General features: G+C 45.1%; 1 protein-coding gene across 4 annotated transcripts in view; it reads left to right on the top strand.

Annotated features, from left to right (window-relative positions):
- NBEAL1 (neurobeachin like 1) overlaps positions 1-20281 on the top strand; it is a 147214-nt gene that overhangs the window by 90823 nt on the left and 36110 nt on the right. For all 4 annotated transcript variants that reach the window (XR_014551175.1, XM_083625751.1, XM_083625749.1 and 1 more), the window contains 11 exons: positions 1751-1910; positions 3819-3907; positions 6484-7041; positions 8020-8195; positions 9409-9562; positions 10687-10815; positions 12515-12820; positions 14570-14719; positions 16251-16408; positions 18666-18790; positions 19858-19984. Coding sequence is in view for 3 of the 4 variants with exons in the window: in XM_083625751.1 (XP_083481877.1) it covers positions 1751-1910; positions 3819-3907; positions 6484-7041; positions 8020-8195; positions 9409-9562; positions 10687-10815; positions 12515-12820; positions 14570-14719; positions 16251-16408; positions 18666-18790; positions 19858-19984 (2132 nt within the window). In the remaining variant the exon portion in view is untranslated. The remainder of the gene's footprint in view (positions 1-1750; positions 1911-3818; positions 3908-6483; positions 7042-8019; positions 8196-9408; positions 9563-10686; positions 10816-12514; positions 12821-14569; positions 14720-16250; positions 16409-18665; positions 18791-19857; positions 19985-20281) is intronic.

The raw sequence follows: 20281 nt of genomic DNA, 5'->3' as shown, positions 1-20281 counted from the left end.
CACCGATGAAAGCTTACATAGAATGCACGCCGATAGCTTTAAAAAATATATCTCCCTTTGCTGAACTGTTGTACAGTTGTAGCTTCAGCTTCTGGAAACTGACTGTCATTAGCTAATGTTAAACTCCAATACTGTGTATATTTGCTCAGAAGTACCGTATTTTTTGCTCTATAAGACTCACTTTTTCCCTCCTAAAAAGTAAAGGGAATTGTGTGTGTGTCTTATGGAGCGATTGCAGGCTGCACAGCTATCCCAGAAGCCAGAACAGCAAGAGGGATCACTGCTTTCACTGCGCAGCAATCCCTCTTGTTGTTCTGGCTTCTGAGATTCAGAATATTTTTTTTCTTGTTTTCCTCCTCCAAAAACTAGGTGCGTCTTATGGTCTGGTGTGTCTTATAGAGCGAAAAATACGGTAAATCTTGCTGTGTCTACCTGCTCGCAAGCAAGTTGGTTTAGGATTGCAGTCTTCACCTGAGAGGAGTTTATCGACTTTTGGGTTTTTTTTTAATAATAATGTCCTTGTTCAAGCTGGCACTGCATTTATGGCTGTTTTTAATCTTAGTTTGATGGTGTGTTCTGAGCTCCCGTGAGGGTTCTGTAGAGCTGCGATTTATTAAGAATAAATAAATGTGCCCGTTTGAAATTTGTTCTAATGACATACGGACCCTTAAACGGCTTAGAAACAATACAAGCGCAGTCTAGAGAAGAAATGGACCCTCTTTATGGTTGTTTCTAATATCATCTGATAAATCTCAACACGAAAGCTAGCTCTCATGTATTCTGAGACACAAACGTGGCCGAGAAAATAGTAGCCAGGGTGGGCCTGTGTAGATTGGAGTCGAAGTTGGTTCTAAATGACTGGGATTGAGGCGTTCCCAAAGTAAAGGAAGGATTGAACTCTGATTAATAAGAATACACACAGAGGCTTGAACCAGCAAGACTCTGGGAAGGGTGCGTATAATAATCTGTGTCTCCACCTTCCAGCCCAGGTCATTTTATTCACAAAAGAACTTTTTACAGAGTGTTCGTAAGAACCAATCAGATTTCTTCTGAGCACTGCAACAAACCCCACGTGGGGACAAAGTTAAACTACCAAAACTAATTAAGCACACATATTTCTGGGGTGAACAAAACAGAACTACAAAGGAGTGCATTTGGCAACCCCTGAGGTCATAAACAAGCAATACACATGATAAGAAGGATGGCCAGGAAGACAGCGATCATTATCACCTTCAGGTGAGATCTGTTTCCTTGCCCTAAGATTAACATCCTAAGATTAACATATCAGAAAAGCTACAGCAAAGAAACTGCCCACTGTCTTTGATGACCCAGGATGCCTGCTTGGCGAAGCAACTGGCAGTGTACGTGACTGGTCAAGAAAGAGAAATGGAACAGGAATGATCAAGAATCATATCAAAATAGTTTAAACCCAGTCAACGCAATGCTTTCATTGCTGACACAGATGGCTTACTCTATATTTGTTATAATTCCTCATAGCAATCCCACCTGATCACTACATGGGATGGCGAAGACCAGGGCAAATGTCTCACCTCTGTAATCCTGCACTGTTTGGGGGATGAAGCCATCATGAATAGGAAATTATTCACCTTCCACCTCCAGAACCCAGCCAGAGTTGTGTTGCTGGTTTCTTGCTTGTGAAGAAGGGTCTTTGGTGTGCATCAGTGCTACTGGGGAGGTTTGGATCTGGCTGGCCACATAGGGAAGACCTTCATGCAGCCTTTCTTTGCAGATCATGGGGCAGATGTTGAAGTGCACCAAAGTCTATGAGCGGAGCAAACAGCGTATGAAGCTCAGAGAAGTCGGGTATTCCGGACTGGGACTGCTCCTGAACGAATCTCCAGTGACCACATCTCTTATTAAGAACCTTCTCAACCAAGTTCTTCATGCAGGTACTTGGGTGGTTCGATACTAATACTAATAATACTAATACTAATAATATTTATACCCCACTCATCTGGCTGGGTTTCCCCAGCCACTCTGAGCGGCTTACAGTGAAGGAATGGGTTTCCCAAATCTAAAGCCTGACTGTGCAGTCAGTCTGAAACGGCCCCCAAAATCCCCATTTTTCCTTCTCCAAGGGTGCATTAGCTAAAAACCATTAACTTGAGCACTTGAGCAAATGCATAACAGGAACCCAGCTGTATAAACAAAGCCCTCTCCTTTATCAGTCCGTGACGCTTAATGGATGGCCTTGTCAGTTCCGATGTGGAGATGGGATGGCAGAGCTGGGGCTTATCTTGTGGGTTGTAAATATCCTGACACACTGACGCACAGACCTTGCAAGACACCCCCGCGCTCGGGGATGGCGCCAGGAGTGCTCTTAGAGTTGGCGACCTTCTTACCCCAAGATGAGGAATACAGGAACAGGAACATCCTTTTATGGTCAAGAGTACAGGAACAGGAACATCTGTTTATGGTCATGGATGTCAACTTACGTGTATGAACGTACAAGGCTGGATTCCTGGGGAAGGGGGGAGAGGGTGCCTGGAGGATATATATACTGTGTGAAATTTCTCTTGCTTTTGTGCTTGCTGTGAACCTATCACACAGTGCCTTCTGCTATCCGGAGAGCAGAATAAACTCTTTCTCTGAACCAAACCTCGGTGTCATTTGACTCCTTCCTCCCTGCTCTGGGAGCAACACTCACCCTACCAATCGGTAAAGTCTAATAAGGCTACAACAGCACACACACAAACACACAGACACACACACACAGCATTACAAACTTCCCAATACAGGGCTGCATATCTTTCTCACCATCCTCTAAACCATGGCTTGCCAACCTGGCGCCTACCACCCACTAGTGGGCGTTTCAGGATTCTAGGCGGGCGGTAGGGGGTTCTAAATATTATTTTTTGTTGGATGAGCCTCAGTTTAAGCTCCAGAGACACCCTTGTTACAGCACTTTAAAAAGTTCCCCACTGTGTTGTTGAACCCTAACAATTTTTTCTTCTCGTCTGAGATCTGAAATAGGAAAAATACATTTATCAGTTCAATTCATTGTAGTGTTTTCATGGCAAAGTGCAAATACACGAAACCCCCCAACCCTCTTCAATTTGGTGGTTGGAAAAGGGACAGAGATGGACTCATGACATCTTCCCTTTTTCTCATCATGTGTGTCTTGAATCCTTACTCTACAGATCCAGTTGTGAATATATATTTTTTATAATATTTTTTATTAATTTTAGCTTACAAAATTTTAAAGACATACCACACAAATTATTACATACATATTCTTATTTGGACTTCCATCAGCTCCTCTGATAATCCTCCGTCATAATCACATCTCCTGCAATTCTTAACTTAATATTGCCTTTACATTTCTTAACAGATCATCTCTCCCTTTCCATTTTTACAATATTTCTTAAATTACTCCTCACAGAACTTCTTGTAAACCTACAAATGTAGTTTGATCATCACAAATACTTTTCAAATACTCTGTAAATTTAGTCCTGTCTTCGGTGAACCTCTGGTCCCGCCGGTTTTGGATTCTTCCTGTTAGCTTATCCAATTCTGCATAGTCCGTTAATTTCATCCTCCATTCTTCCAATGCTGATAATTCTTCTTGCTTCCATTTTTGGGCCAGTAATATTCTTGCTGCACTTACCGCATATAAAAAGAGTTTACAGTCTTTTCTATTTATCTCATTTCCAACAATACCCAAAAGAAATGCTTCTGGTTTCTTTATAAATGTATATTTCAACATTTTTTTCAACTCATTATGTATTATCTCCCTGAAGCCTTTCACCTTTTTACACTCCCACCACATATGATAAAATGATCCTTCTTTTTCACAGATCCAGTTGTGAATTACAGGGACTTTATTGCAGTGGTTCATCTGGCTCACAGAGCAGATATCAATGTCCGAGTGGCCATCTGTCAAAAGGTGAGTTGTTTCTGTTATCGTTTTGGAGTGGGCCAGGTGGTAGACAGGAACATCACTGGTGAATCGCAAATAATGGGTCTATGGGACGAGGTCTGGGGAGAGACAGTAGAATTCTTAGGATATGTCCAGAAGTTGATGCAGCGTGCAGTCCTGTTCACATGGGGCAGAGGATTGGGAAAAGGCACCTGGTGGCTATGTGGAACTGATCCTGTGGGACAATGTTCATATCTCTCATCTATTTTTTTTTTTTTTTTTTTTGGTAACCTGGTGAAGATAATATGAATTGGCTGCATTATAACTATAAGAATTCCTCAGAATTCGACTCCTCCACTTTTACACAGTCCATTTGTCTCTCTTTTTTGTAAAATTTTTATTTTATTTTTTAAAAATATATAAACATAAAATAAATTAATTAAAAATCCATAGAATGAGATTCCTCTGAATCTCAAGGTTTCCCCCCATCTCCTCCATGGGTCCTATATACAATGTTTACAACTGCATATCAGCTCATATCCAGTTTTTCCATCAGTCTAAATCATGGGTAGGCAAACTAAGGCCCGGGGCCCGGATCCAGCCCAATTGCCTTCTAAATTCGGCCCCCGGACGGTCCAGGAATTAGCGTGTTTTTACAGGAGTAGAATGTGTCCTTTTTAAAAAAATGCATCTCTGGGTTATTTGTGGGGCCTGCCTGGTGTTTTTATATGAATGTGTCCTTTTATTTTAAATGCACCTCTGGGTTATTTGTGGGGGCTGCCTGGTGTTTTTACATGAAGAGAATGTGTGCTTTTATTTAAAATGCATCTCTGGGTTATTTGTGGGGCATAGGAATTCGTTCATTTCCCCCCCCCCCCCCAAATATATAGTCCAGCCCCCCACTAGGTCTGAGGGACAGTGGACCAGCCCCCTGCTGAAAAACTTTGCTGACCCCTGAAATTGTCCATAAGTTTTGTTACTTTACAAGTGTGGTTAAAATCTTGCTAATGTTTTCATCTGCCCACAATTACAAATAAATAAATTAGAAATTTTCCCCATTATTTTTTAAAGTTCTTGTCCTCTTGGTTTCCGAGCTTCCCAGTTAATTTTGCCATTTCATCATAGTCCATCAACTTGGTTTGCCATTCTTACCTGGTCAGAATTGTTTCTTCCTTCCATCTCTGGGTTAGTAACATCCATAAGGTTGTTGTCACATACAAAAAATGTCTTTTCCTGGTCCTTTGGAATCTTGGTACCTATAATTCCTAATAGAAAAGCTTCTGGGTTTTTTTTTGGCAAAAGTTTTTAAACATTTTTTTCAGTTCATTATAGATCATCTCCCAGAAAGTTTTTGTTTTCTTACACCTCCTTATTTTTCTTTACATTTCCAGCAGATATTTGTACTTGTTCTATTTTTGCTAACTTAGTAGGGGTCAAATACCACCGGTACATCATTTTCATATAATCTTCTTTCATTGTTCAACATGCCGTAGATTGCAAATTTGTTTACACAGTACACTTGTCTCTTAAACCATCTATTTAAAGTTTGATCTGTTGTATTATAATCCCTGCTCTGGTTTTTAAAAATGCATATTGTTTTAGGCTGAAATTATTATAAAGATGGCATGTGGCATGACTAGAGATGGGAAGGCTTGGGGGGGAAAGTGGAAAAATTGGGGAAAACCCCCAGTTTTTCCAAAGCCATTCCCCCCCCCCCGGGGAAATTGAAAAAAGGTGTGTAGAATATTCAGATTATATCAAACTGCCCCCCCCCCCCGGAAAAAAAAACCGGCTTGGGGAAAAACCAGGAAAAAACTTGGGTTTTTCCCAATTTTTCTGGTTTTCCCCCAGGTTTTTTTCCCGTCTCTAGGTCACACCTTTAAATTCTCAGACCTATTACTTAAGTTACCGTATTTTTCGCTCTATAGGACGCACCCGACCATAGGATGCACCTTGTTTTAGAGGGGAAGAACAAAGAAAAAAAATTCTCCCCCTCTCTGCGCAGCGCTCCTTCAGCGAAGCGGCAGGAGAAACGGAGCCCCTTCCATTTCTCCTCCCGTTTAGCTGAAGGGGTGCTACGCCTTAGCTGAAGGGGCACCTACCCTTCAGTGAAAGGATCCCGAAGTCTCCCGCTGCGCTCCAGAGGCTTCAGGTGATTATCTTTGAAGCCTGGAGAGAGAGAGGGGCCGGTGCGCACCGACCCCTCTCGCTCTCCAGATAGCCTCAGGTTCCTTTCACTTGTGGGGCTGGCGGTGGGGAAAGCCAAGCGTCCCTCACCGCCAGCCCCAGGGAGCAGCAGGAAGGCTGCACGCAGCCTTTCCGCTGCTCCCAGAGCTTGTTGGGGCTGGGGAGGGAAGCCCGGGTCCGTCCCCCCCAGCCCCAGGGACCACACATTTGCTCCATAAGACGCACAGACATTTCCCCTTAGATTGTAAGAGGAAAAACGTGTGTCTTATGGAGCGAAAAATACGGTACATGCTGGTTTAGCATCCTGGTGGCTCTTTCTGAGGCAACGTGATTTACAGGCACACAGAAAGCTCTGAAAGGTTCCTCTTGCAGATTGATGTTGGGTCTTCAGCTTGCCCGCTTATTGCTTTCTGCAGCTTTTGCAAATCCTCCATAGCCAGCCGGATTCAGCGCAGCAGATTTCTCAGCAGCGTGGCTGGCAGGAGACGTTGGCGAGGCTCTTCCTGAAAGAGAACGCCGAGGTCAGGAACGGTGCGAGGGAGAACAGAAACGACTCTGCCAGAGAGGGTGAAAAACACGCTCCGGGTAAGGAGTTTCAGAAACACTCTTCTTCAAAGGCCGACGGGGGAGACGCTACCAGTTTTGCATCTGTCAACGGTTCCTGCGATCGGTGGAGCCTAGAAGACAGCAAGCCTGGGGTGATGCTTGAAGATCCGTCCGGCGCAGAGATGTCGTTCATGGCTGAGGACCAAGATGAGCTGTGGCAGAAGAACCCTTCTCACCTGAGCTTGGACCTGTCGAGCGTTGACTCCTACGAACTGGGCGACGGTGGGAGTCAGATGGTGGACAGCCTGCCCAGCACCCCTTCGCCTGTCGAGAACACCAAAACATTCTCTGGGCATCTTGAGAAGGAGCCAAACTCTGCGGCGGAGGTGGCATTCCCGGCAGATCTCTCATTATTTGAAATTCGCGAGGTAATGTGTTCGTCCTTCTTCTGGGCAAACTTTTGCGGTTGTTCCCATCGCCGCCCATCCAGTAAAGTTTTAAAAATTACCGTACTTTTCCGTGTATAAGACTAGCTTTTTTTCTTTAAAAATTATGCTAAAAAGTGGGGGCATAGCTGTCAACGTTTCCCCCTTTTAAAGGGAAATTCCCTTATTCCGAATAGGATTCCTCGCAAGGAAAGGGAAAAGTTGACAGCTATGAGTGCGGGTCGTCTTATACATGGATAGTGCATAGGGTGGACGTTTGATTGGTTGCTGCTGCAGCTGTCAACGGCTGTTGGGCGTGTGATTGGTTGCTGCGTTAATAGCTGACGCTGATTGGCTGACTCTGCGGCAATTGGGCGGGCGATTGGCAGCTTCTGCCGGCGAGGGGACAGATGAGAGGCAGATTTTGCGACGCATGCAGGTGAGTGATTTTCGGCAATCCCCCTCATTAAAAAGCTCAATAGCCCTGGGTAACAGCCCCCCCCAAAAAGCTCAACAACTCTGTGCCATCTCCCCCCATTTTCTTCAGTTTGAAACCCCTTATACATGGGGGCGTCTTATACATGGAAAAGTACGGTAATCAAAATTCTTTCACAGTTAAACTTTTAACGAAAAGAGAGAGAAATAATGCGTGTTCATTCGGTTTTGCTCAAAAGATTTCAAGATTTGTGCTTTTCACATGGTTTATCAGCGCAAGTTGATTTTCTGCTCTCCCTGAATAGTTCACACTATTGTGGTTTTCACTGCTCGGTTAATTACCTTTTCTTTTTATAGTGTATCTTTTAATATCATTGGATGCCACTTGGGGGCTGGTCAGCTTAAAAAAAAAAAAAGATAGAGAGAGAGACCATAATTTCTAAAATAAGTACATATGCCATCAGTCCCTGTTCCAAAGGATAAGACTTGTTAGGTACTCATAGTAATAATATTATAATTCCTTAAAATGCACGATTGTTTCCATAGGCATGTGAAGAAGATCTCATACAATTACTCACCGATGCCCTGCTTTGTGTGATGTGGAGAGGCATAGAAAGATCTGACGATGCCGCTTGGGTTGAGAGGGGGCAGGTTTTTTCTGCCCTCACCAAATTGGGGATATCCAATGAGCTGCTACGGCCAACGGATGAAATAAAACTCAAGTGAGTTTATTTTAATAATTTTTAAATATATATATACATACGTGTGTGTGTGTGTGTGTGTGTGTGTGTATATATATATATATATATATATATATATACACACACACACACACACACACACACACACACACACTTCCCCTTGCCCAAAGGCCACAGGGCAGTTTTGTTGTTGTTTAGTTGTTTAGTCATGTCCGACTCTTCGTGACCCCATGGACCAGAGCAGGCCAGGCACTCCTGTCTTCCAGTGCCTCCCGCAGTTTGGTCAAACTCATGTTGGTAGCTTCAAAAACACTATCCAACCATCTCGTCCTCTGCCGTCCCCTTCTCCTTGTGCCCTCCATCTTTCCCAACATCAGGGTCTTTTCCAGGGAGTCTTCTCTTCTCATGAGGTGGCCAAAGTCTTGGAGCCTCAGCTTCACGATCTGTCCTTCCAGTGAGCACTCAGGGCTGATTTCCTTAAGAATGGAGAGGTTTGATCTTCTTGCAGTCCATGGGACTCTCAAAAGTCTCCTCCAGCACCAGAATTCAAAAGCATCAATTCTTCAGCGATCAGCCTTCTTTATGGTCCAGCTCTCACTTCCATACATCACCACTGGGAAAACCATAGCTTTAACTACACAGACCTTTGTCGGCAAGGTGATGTCTCTACTTTTTAAGATGCTATCTACAGCATAGTAAATAACACAATGTATGCACAACATGTGTCCATAAAAAGGTAAAAGACCAGCTGTATCAGCTCATTCTTCCATTCTAAGCAAAGAGTTGGGAGAGTCTTTGCAACCTGAGAAACAAGGTGTGATTCGTTTTCTTATTCCATCACCCGTATTGTAATTGGAACACTGTTTCGTGTGTCTGGAATTAACTTCACAGAACCTCTAACTCCTATTATTATTATTGTTGCTGTTTTTGGCATATACCTGTCTCAGGAGACAATGGAAGAGTCAGACCACTGGAGAGTTAGCATGTCTTCTGTGATGTGTTTTATTGCAGTCAGGGCAGATGAAGACGTTATTACTGATATATTATTTACCCGCCCTTTGCCCTGAAGCCCCAGGCTGGGTTACAACATTGAAACAAAATTTTAAAAGCAGTTTAAAACACCTCCCCATAGCAAGAAATACGGTGGCAGAGCTGGATACATAATCAGGTCCTTGTTCTCTGAAATTCATAACGTTCGCCTCCTTTGAATAACACGTTTCCTCTTTGAATTTAGCTTGCTAGAGAAGATGTTGGAATGGGCAGTCACGGACAACAGAGACACTAAATCTCTCCCAGTGTATTCAGAAAACGCCTTCCGGCTCCTGCTTATCGTGCAAGATTTCCTGCAAGCGGAAGGGCTTGTTAATTCAAGTCTTTGGACGGAAAAGGTAGGAATGAATCTGTAAAAACAAGAGACAGGTTGTCGGGTGGCTGCTGATGCCTTCGCGTCCGGCCTGCAGACAACAACAACAACAACAACAACAACAGCAACAATAATAATAATAATTTATTTATACCCTGCCTTCCCCAGCCAAGACCGGGCTCAGGGCGGCTAACAAGCAATAATAAAAACAAGTTGATTAAAATACAATTTAAAAGATTAAGGTACAACATTAAAACATTAGGATGCAGACTCTTCACAGGAGGAGAAAGGAAAAAGAAAGAGGGGGAGGGAATCAAACTGATTCTAAGCCAAAGGCCAGGTGGAACAACTCCGTCTTACAGGCCCTGCGGAAAGAAATCAGATCCCGCAGGGCCCTGGTCTCATGAGACAGAGCGTTCCACCAGGCCGGAGCCAGTGTTGAGAAGGCCCTGGCTCTGGTTGAGGCTAATCTAACTTCCTTAGGGCACCTCCAGCACTCTCATATGTTAACGTCACAGGGGCTATTTCTACTGCTCTAGGGAGCGAGTTCATTTTTTTTTTAAAAAAAGACACATCTTGGGACTCACACTAATAATATCAATTAATAAATATATATAGTTTAATGTTTAAAACGTGATTGGATTCTAAACACCTTCTCCATGGCAGGGATCCCATTTAATACATTAATAGGCAAATCTTGAAGTTTCTACACAGTACCGTAATAAATAAGAAAAGCAAGTATAGCTGCTGTTTTCCTAGTATATAGGTCTGTCTGTTTGGAAGCTCGCTGGCAGCGTGCAGACACAGCCCTTGAACCCTTGCTGGTTTGGGGTTTCTGGGGGAGATGCAATGGTGTTAAGATTCAGGGTGTCTTCCACTGGTGGAGCCCTTGCCCTACTCTGCCTCACTTCCAAATTCACTTGTTCAAATTCATTCATTCAAATTAGCATGTGTGTGTGTTCTAATTTTACGATTTTAAGTTGTGGGGGGGAGTAATTTTTAAAGCAATCCTGGGTTGCACATTGCTTGGTCTCGCCGTGAATCGAGATATGTATTTCACTGTTCCTCTGCTTTAATGCTTTTTTTTTTTATAAAAACCATAACGTGTTTTCTCCTTCCCCTGTGATTTCCTAATGGTATTTCTCATAGCTCTTAGAAGAGTTGGTGACTCTCATGGATACCTTGTCCGTCTGGTACTCTTCCGGCCCAGAGTATGTGAAGTTCTACCAAGTACAAGTCCAGATGCTCCTTGGATTCATTGGACAGGATAATTTGCAGGTTTGTTGTCGTGCGTATTGTACAGCATGCAGCTGCTGCGATGCGGAATAGTGCTAGCAACATCCAGGGTCTGTATCATAGCTGTCAACTGTCCCTTATTTGGCGGGAAACTCCCTTATCTCAGCGCCGTGACCCGCTGCTGTCCCTTATTGATGATGTCCCTTAAATTTCCCGGGTTTCAAAGGAAGCAGCTCCTCTCCCTTCCTCCCTCCCTGCCGGCCAGGGAAGAGGGAGGCTCCAACTGTGTTGCTTGGCTGCGTTGCTCACCCAATAAGGAGTCTAAGAACGACTGGGGGGTGGAGCTTGCATGCCTTGTGCCGATCAAATCGGCCGCGTTGCCTGGGGACTTGCCTTTGCTCAGCACTTCCCAGCAGAGAGGTGACGGCGGTTTTCCTTGCTGCATCCCCTTTGCTGGGTCGCTGCACTGTGGGAACCACCGCTTGAGGCTTCGTTTGGCTGCTGGCTGGGCTTTCTGCCTTTGGCTCGGAGGGGCTCAGAAGTTGAACATACCTGTTTTAGGAAAATCCCTTATTTTGGCTGCTGATCCCTTATTTTTGAGGCTGCCGGTCCCTTATTTTCAAATCTGTAAGTTGACAGCTATGGTCTGTATAGTGTGTTGAGAATTAGATTTCATTTGCCATTCTTCTCTGGTTGGGACTTTATTAAACTGTTGGATTATGCCGAAATGGCAAAACTGTCCGGAAGGCTCCAAAACCAAAGAAGACCAAAACTTTAACAAAGAATGCGAAGAATGTATAATTTATCTTGGAGACCACTGCAAACAGATAAAAACATTAGCAGGATTGCAATAACACTTGTAATGTAGCAAGTATTAGGGAAATAATGGAGTTATGTAGAATAGGGACTCTTGAAAAATATGCAGTAGAAAAGGTTAACAATCGGACCCATGGAGGAGAAGGTGGGAAGTCCAGAGATTCAGATGAATCTTTAAATGTGGATGTGTATAGTTGTATTGTTACAATTTTATACTGATAAAATCAAATAAAAATTATTTATAAAAAAGATTTAAAGTGGGCAGGAGTATACAAGTGAGTTTATTGTGATGAGAATAGGTCATTGTGAGCCTCAAACTCCCCCTTCTTTCTCATTTCCTCTTCTGCAACAAGAATTTTCTCTTTGTAGTTTTGGCTCAAACTACAGTTTGCTGTTCTCTGCAAAGAAACAAAATACCGTACTTTTCGCCCTATAGGACGCACTTTTTCCCCTCCAAAAATGAAGGGGAAATCTGTGTGCGTCCTATGGGGCGAATACAGGCTTTCTCTGAAGCTTGGAGAGCGAGAGGGGTCGGTGCGCACCGACCAGGCTTCAGGAAGCTATAAGCAAGCCTGGGGAGCCCGCGGGAGTTCCCGCAGGGCTCCCTAGGCTGTGGATAGCAGCCTGCTGCACGGAGCGCGGGGCGCCCTGAAGCAGAGCGCCCCGCGCTTCGGGCAGACATCGGGCAGCCCCACAAGCTCAGGGGACAGCAGGGAGGCGCAGCGCCGCCATCCCGCTGTTCCCCGACCTGGTTTGGATTCCTCGACCTGGTTTGGGGGGGGAATAAAGGGGGGGGGAATTTCCTTTATTTGCCCCCCAAAAAACTAGGTGCGTCCTATGGGACCAAAAATACGGTAGCTTTGGGGAAATTTGGGGGCACTTTGGCTGATGTGGTTGCCCCCTCTCTCCCTCCCTCCCTCTTCAGGTTTGCGCAATGGCTGCAGCCAAGCTAAACACCCTCCTTCAGACCAAAGTGCTGGACAACCAACTGGAGTCCTGCTACCTCCTGGGCAGGCTGGAAGGCATTCTGAGCCGATCGATCAAGGAAAAGACAGAGACCTACTCCTTCCTGATCCCTCTCGTCCGGACGCTGGTTTCCAAAATATACGAGCTGCTCTTCATGGATTTGCACTTGCCTTCCCTGCCTTCGACGAACGGGAGCCCTTCCTTTTTTGAGGACTTCCAGGACTATTGCAACACGGAGGAATGGCAGACTTATATTGCCAAATTTGTAAGTCGCAAGGCCCTCCTTCGGCCGTCGTTTTTCCTTTCTCCTTCAGGCGATCACACGGGGCCCCCGGACGTTTGACGGTCTGTTGACCCTGTGCCACCACTGTGATTGCTTTCTTCTCTGCCACCACCCCGTGGACACACGGAGTCCAGCCAGTTGTTAACATTAACAAATAATCAAGTTTATTTTTAAATGCAGGAACAAGCTTATGGTTTCAGTTAACTTTTCTTGGCAGTTTCTTAATCTTAGTTCCTAACAACTTCAAACTGATTATCCCCAACTATCTGCCTGACTCTGAAGTGAAGGCCCAAGACAGGTGTTGATCATTATGTGAGCTGCGCACAGGTGGTCTGAAGCCAGCTACCACCATTCCTGTGGAGCCTCCTTTTATTGAGACAAATATGCAAGCCAGGCAAATACATTTTGGGCTGTGACCTTTACACATCTTCCGTCCCGAGATTGTGGGGTGGTACAAAGCTATTTTGGCACCGTCCCGAGATTGTGGGGTGGTACAAAGCTATTTTTCCACAGCGTCATTTTCCCCTTGCACAGTGTATGACGTAGGAGACAAAAGGTCTCTAAGGAAAAAGGTTACAGACAGGACACTGCTGACTTCTGAGACTGCAAAAGGTCAGACATAGGTGGAACGATGTACCAGACAACTGTGGCTTGTCTGGGGGGGGGGCGGTTTCCCTGCACCCCAAGGTCACGCGTGCAGGCAGACGTGGCTGCCTGCTGGTGGGGAGTGTGCTCCTTCCGGACCCAACCCCCCACTCTCCGCGATATCCCTACATGACTCCACCTAACAATTCCTCTCACTCTCTCACAATACAACTCTACCAACCCACACCTAATCCTCCCTCTTCCTTCTTCACCTCCCAAACCTCAACTGACTTTCGTATTGTTTTGTTTTTATTTTCAATGCAGAATCATAACAAAAATTACAAACATTGAATCCAAAATAATACTATACAAACAAAAATTGCCGGAACATATAGGAAAAAAAACAGAAAACGAAAAAAAAAAACAAAACGAAAAAGCACACATCTACAGAAAAAAAACACCATTATCATTACGTACATAAACACAAATTGACTTCCTTTCTTTGTTCTGAGACCTCAAAAAATTTACTCTTACTGTATTGTTGTGTCTAGTTAGATTACTTCCACCTTGGTACTTTTTTTTTTTTACACCATTTTTCTTTTTCTTTAACCCTGTAAAGCATCATTCATTACATACCAATATACTAACTCCAGAACAATGTTTTTTCATATACTCTTTAGCACAACCCCATTCTTTTAATAATTTCTGGTCCGATTGTCCCCTTATGTAAGCTGTGAGTCTTGCCAGATTTATGTATTCACAAAATTTAATTTGCCAATCTTTCACTGACGGAATTTTTCTGCCTTTCCAGTTTTTAGCTATAAGCATCCTGGCAGCTGTTGTTGCATAAAGGAATACTTTCCTTTGATTTTCGGGGATATCATTTGTAATTAAACCTAAAAGGAATGCCTCCGGTTTTTTTCTGAAAGATATTTTAAACATCTTTTTGAGTTCTTCATAGACCTCAACTCACTTTCAAAACCTCCCACTCTAACTTTTACTCCTCCCTTGCATTCCCACTGGCCAATCACATCACACACTCATTTAACCCTTTCCTTATGACCCATCTAGGAGTCAAACGCCACACTCCTGCACAGGACAGAGGAGGCGTGTTCACTATAACCCTCTTAACCTTTTGTGCACCAGATCATTCCACATATGAAACAGTACGAACTCAGCACTTTCAGCGACGGCCACGAGCGCATGGCAGTATTTTGGAAGGATTGTTATGAGGAACTGATGGTCAACATCCACAAACGAGAGCGGGAGCGAGGAGAAAGCAAGCTCAAATTCCAGGTGACCTTTCATTACTTCCCAAGCAGACACCGCAAGAACTCTTCCTATGGCATCATTGCCTGGCCATGAAGATCCCAATTTGGTCCAAGGGTGGGGGTGGCAAAAAACCTCTCATGGGTAGTCAACCCGGTGCCCTCTAGATGTTGCTGGACTAATAATAATAATAATAATAATAAATTTTATTTATATCCCGCGCTCCCCAGCTGAAGCCGGGCTCAGGGCGGCTAACAACAGTAAAATAGTGCAACATTCTAAAAATATTTCATTATAAAAATTAATTAAAATCAGATTGATGGCAACCAAAGGAGGGAGTCAGGCTGCGCCCTGACCAAAGGCCTTGTGGAACAGCTCTGTCTTGCAGGCCCTGCGGAAAGATGTCAAGTCCCACAGGGCCCTAGTCTCTTGTGACAGAGCGTTCCACCAGATTGGAGCCACAGCCGAAAAAGCCCTGGCTCTAGTTGAGGCCAGCCTAACCTCTCTGTGGCCTGGGACCTTCAGGATGTTTTTATTTGAAGGCCGTAAGTTCCTCTGTGGGACATACCAGGAGAGGTGGGCCTGTAGGTACGAGGGTCCTAGGCCGTATAGGGCTTTAAAGGTTAAAACCAGCACCTTAAACCTGATCCTGTACTCCACTGGGAGCCAGTGCAGCTGGTAAAGCACCGGGTGAATGTGATCTTGCAGCGAGGACCCCGTAAGGAGTCTCGCTGCAGCATTCTGCACCCGCTGGAGTTTCTGGGTCAGTCTCAAGGGCAGCCCCATGAAGAACGAGTTACAATAATCCAGTCTGGAGGTGACAGTCGTGTGGATCACAGTGGCTAGGTCAGGGCGAGAGAGATAAGGAGCCAACTGCTTAGCTTGGCGGAGATAAAAAAATGCCGCCTTTGTTATAGCTGTAATCTGTGCCTCCATGGAGAGGGCCAATTGACAAGCCAATTGACTTCCTCCCTGGCTGTTCTGACTGGGACTGGGGTGGTGGTGGATGTAGTTCAAAACATCTGGAGGGCACAAAGTTGGGGAAGGCTGCCCTAATCTTTGGCACCAAGGCTTGCTGAAGACACCTTTTGTTTTCAGGGCTGGTGGCAGATCCGTGAAATCAACTGGATCTCTCTTCCAGCCTTGGGACTCTTCATTTGGAGAACGACTCAACGGAATGATTTGCTTCTTCTTTGCCTTTTGCTGTTTTGGAGAGTATTAAAACAGCCCCTTGTATAGATGTTTCCATGTCCTTTGACAACCCCTCTTGCATTTACAGTCGCACCTTGGATCCCGAACGCCCTGGAACTCGGACGTTTTGGCTCCCAAACGCCGCAAACCCAGAAGTAATTGTTCCAGTTTGCGAACGTTCTTTTGGAACCCGAACGTGTGACGGAGCTTCTGCAGCTTCCGATTGGCTGCTGGAGCTTCCTGCAGCCAATCAGAAGCCGTGCCTTGGTTTCCGAACGTTTTGGAAGTCGAACGGACTTCCGGAACGGGTTCCGTTTGACTTCCAAGGTACGACTGCATTTAAATGTTTCAACTTTCTCACCTCCAGGAGTTTTTTGTGGAGCCGTTCAACCGACGGGCAAGGCAAGAAAACCTGCGTTACAACAGCATGTTGAAGCAGCTGAACAATCAGCATACGGCAACTCTCCGACAGTGGAGAGCTGCCAAACTGTACCTCACGTGTGAGCAGGGACCCTGGGCTGAAAGGTAGGTGGAGGGTTCCCTTTTCTCTTGCTCCTTCAGGTAGCATTTTGAATCTCTTTGGAACGACTCTATGTGTCTTGTACATTAAGGTTCGGACTACCCATGTGTGGTGATCACACAGGGTCCCCGGACGTTTCACCATTTATTGATCCCGCTGCCACCACCCAGGCCCTACCTGGTACAATACGGAGTCCAGTCAGGCTTAAATTGGAACATAAACTTTTGTTTATTTATTGCAGTTTAACAAGCGTGTGGTTTCGTAAACGGTCGCAGTCAATTACAATCATGGGGTGCCTATCCAGACCTATAACTTCCGCTACCTGCTCTCACTCACTAAACCACCTCTCAGATATTCACTGTATTTTTCTCTGTATAAGACACACCAGACCATAAGACGCACCTAGTTTTTGGAGGAGGAAAACAAGAAAAAAAATATTCTGAATCCCAGAAGCCAGAACAACAAGAGGGATTGCTGCGCAGTGAAAGCAGTGATCCCTCTTGCTGTTCTGGCTTCTGGGATAGCTGTGCATCCTGCAATCGCTCCATAAGACGCACACACAATTCCCTTTACTTTTTAGGAGGGAAAAAGTGAGTCTTATAGAGCAAAAAATGCATTACTTGTCTCCCTAGCCCCTAACTATTCCTGACTCAGCTTATTTCACTACACTAACTCAACCTACCCACAAACTCTATCCCAATTCACTCCCACTCCAACCAACCTCCCAACGAACTCCTCCCTTTGCCTCTCCCAGAGCTGGTTTTATAGTCCCTCTGACTCCACCTCCCTGGGTCCTGATTGGGTAACCCGTTTAACTATTTCATCTCCAGCACTCTCATGTGTTAACGTCACACCATGTAAAGTTTTGGCGCGTGGCTCATTTTCCAGCAAATAATTTCTGATGCACACATTCCTATGCACATATTCACACACCCCTGAGCTTCAGGATTTTCCTCCCTAGTTAATCCTTTTCACAGTTCAGTTATGCAAAGACCCATGACCATTCTGGTACTTTAAACATATTGTGGAAGCTAGGGCTTTGGTGGATCAATACAAGATCTTGCCGGGAAAATGGGGACAGGGGATGGCATATAAGGAGAGGTAGATTCTTTTCTCCATCCTCACTTGAAAATGCCTCTTCTAACATATGGCCGTGCTTGTCAAAGTTTGGGTCTAAGGGGTTTTTTAAATGTGTCTTGTCTAATTGAGGACAGACTACCGTATTTTCAGCTCTGTAGGACGCACTTTTTCCCCTCCAAAAATTAAGGGGAAATGTGTGTGCGTCCTATGGAGCAAATGCAGGCTCCTTAGCTTCAGCGATAGCAACGCGAAGCCTCGGAAGCGCAGAGGGAGCGCTCCCTCCGCGCTCCGGAGGCTTCGCGTTGCTATCGCTGAAGCATGGAGAGCGAGAGGGGTCGGTGAGCACCGATCCCTTTCGCTCTCCAGGCTTCAGGGATAGCCGCCTGAAGCCTTTGGAGCGCAACAGGAACTCGCGCTGCAGCTATCCCTGAAGCCTTTGGAGCGCAACGGGAACTCGCGCTGCGCTCCAAAGGCTTCGGGTTCCTTTTGCTGAAGCCGGGAGAGTCTTGTTCTCCTGGCTTCAGCAGAGAGGGAGAGCTGCACAGCGCCCCTTCAGCCAAGCGGGAGGAGAAATGGAAACGGCTCCGTTTCTCCTGCCGCTTCGCTGAAGAGGCGCTGAGCAGAGAGGGGGAGATTCTTTTTTCCTTGTTCTTCCCCTCTAAAACAAGGTGTGTGCTATGGTCGGGTGCGTCCTATAGAGCGAAAAATATGGTAACCTGTGACCTTCCAAATGCAGTTGATCTCCAACTCCCATCGCCCCCAGCCTGCTTGGTCAAGTAGAATATGTTGTAGTTTAACAACATCTTGGGGTCCACAAATTAGCCACCCTAGAGAATCCTATCTTCCCTGGAAGAATACAAGCCAAAAACGATGCTTATCAAAGACTTCTGTGCCCCACATGCTAGGGAGTTCTCCAACTCAGACTGAAGTAGATTACCTTTGGGGGGAATCCCACCCTGTGAAACCCATGCAGAAGCAGGTCTTCCACCACTGTCGACAAACCATTGCTCAGGGCTTTAAGCGACTGCAGCTTGTTTGTGAATTTTGAAATCCACCTGCAGCGATATTCGTCTGTGATTTAAAGCTTTTTCTTTCTTGTTTATTTTTGTTGGAAACCCTTGTAGCAGTTAAGTTCTGTGTCTGATGCATGTCAAATTATTTTGGGTATATTCCTTTCGCCAGGAAGCTAAATCGTATTCACTGGAAACTTTCAAATGTGGAAAATTACTCACGGATGAGGCTAAAGTTGGTACAAAATTACAATTTCAACTCTCACCAGGAGGCCAGTGCCCTAAGGGATAATCTAGGTGAGATCTAATATCTTTTTTTGAATAAATTTTATTTTTGCATTTTCTGTTTTACATAAACAAATGAATCAAATACATAAACATATAATCCCTTCTGACTCCCCCCCCCAGCTCTTAATGTAATGATTTCCCCCTCTGCATCTCTTTCATAATTCTATTCTTATAAATCCTTTGTCAGTCCATAGTTCAAATTTTTACTACAAGTTTTCTGTCAATCCAACAATGTATGCAATTGTTTACAATAGCTTTTCAAATCAATTAGAAACCTTCCCCATTCTTTATTAAAGACTTCCTCTTCCTGGTTTCTGATTCTCCCTGTAGGTTTTGCCATCTCGTCATAGTTCATCAATTTTGTTTAGTGTGTTTTATAAACTCATTTTTTTAAAATCTTAAAATAGTCTGATTCGTCTCTGATCTCTCCCCCCCCTTGACTTCAGGAAACTATGTAGTCTAAAATACGTTTGTGCAAATCAGTTTGTTCTCCCCCCCCGCATCCCTTGCAATGATTATAACAGTATAATATGAACAGAAACCATTTGATTTAATAGAACTTTTGTGTGGTTAACTTCCTTCAGCGATATACCGTATTTTTCGCCCCATAGGGCGCACCGGCCCATAGGGCGCACCTAGTTTTTTTGGGGGAAAATAAATTTTAAAAAATTATTTCCCCCCCAGGCACCGGGCTGGGGTGGGGGAAGCCCGAGCTTCCCCCGACCCCAGCCCCCAGAACAGGCTGCTATCCGCAAGCCGTGGGAGAGCTGCGTGTCAGCGCCCCCCAGGCTTTGGGGTGCAGGCAGCTCTCCGCAACCCGTGGGAGAGCTGTGCGAAGTCGGCAGCTCTCCCACGGCTTGCGGATAGCTTCCTGAAGCCTGGAGAGCGAGAGGGGTTGGTGCGCACCGACCCCTCTCGCTCTCCAGGCTTCAGCAAAAGCCTGCATTCGCCCCATAGGACACACACACATTCCCCCTTCATTTTTGGAGGGGGAAAAGTGCGTCCTATAGGGCGAAAGATACGGTAAGTCTAGCAGAATGCAGCTGACTTTGTAAAATCTCGCTTTATCTCAAAAGGAGTCCAGCAGGTGCTGCCATCGAGCGAGGCTTTGCTTCTGGAGGCTGTGAAGCAAGTGAAAGTCAGCGATATGGAGGATGATATACTTGAATTGCCAGATGAAGATCCCTCATCTAATACAAGCATGTATGTCGCAAAGCCTGGTTATCCAGAGGTTGGAATCCAAAGAGCTGCTTTGTTCTTGCCCAAGGGCGCAGTAGGATTTCCAATATAAATTTGATTTGAGTAGCTGATGGCCATGCCTTTGTCACAGATACTCCCCCCCCTCCAGGTCCCCTCTGTTTTTAGAAGTTATTTTACACGTGGGCACGAGGAAACTGCTTTCAAGAAGCACAAACCCGGAGGTTGAGCGGAACTAATTTTGCAGGTGTTTTGGACGCCAGACCAAACGTCTCTCCAGAAAAGAATGGTTAAATCTGTTCT

Source organism: Podarcis filfolensis (genome assembly GCF_964270895.1).
Source record: "Podarcis filfolensis genome assembly, chromosome: 1".
NCBI lineage: Eukaryota > Metazoa > Chordata > Lepidosauria > Squamata > Lacertidae > Podarcis > Podarcis filfolensis.
Note: the sequence above shows the minus strand (reverse complement) of the source record. Positions and strands in the feature narration are given on the sequence as shown.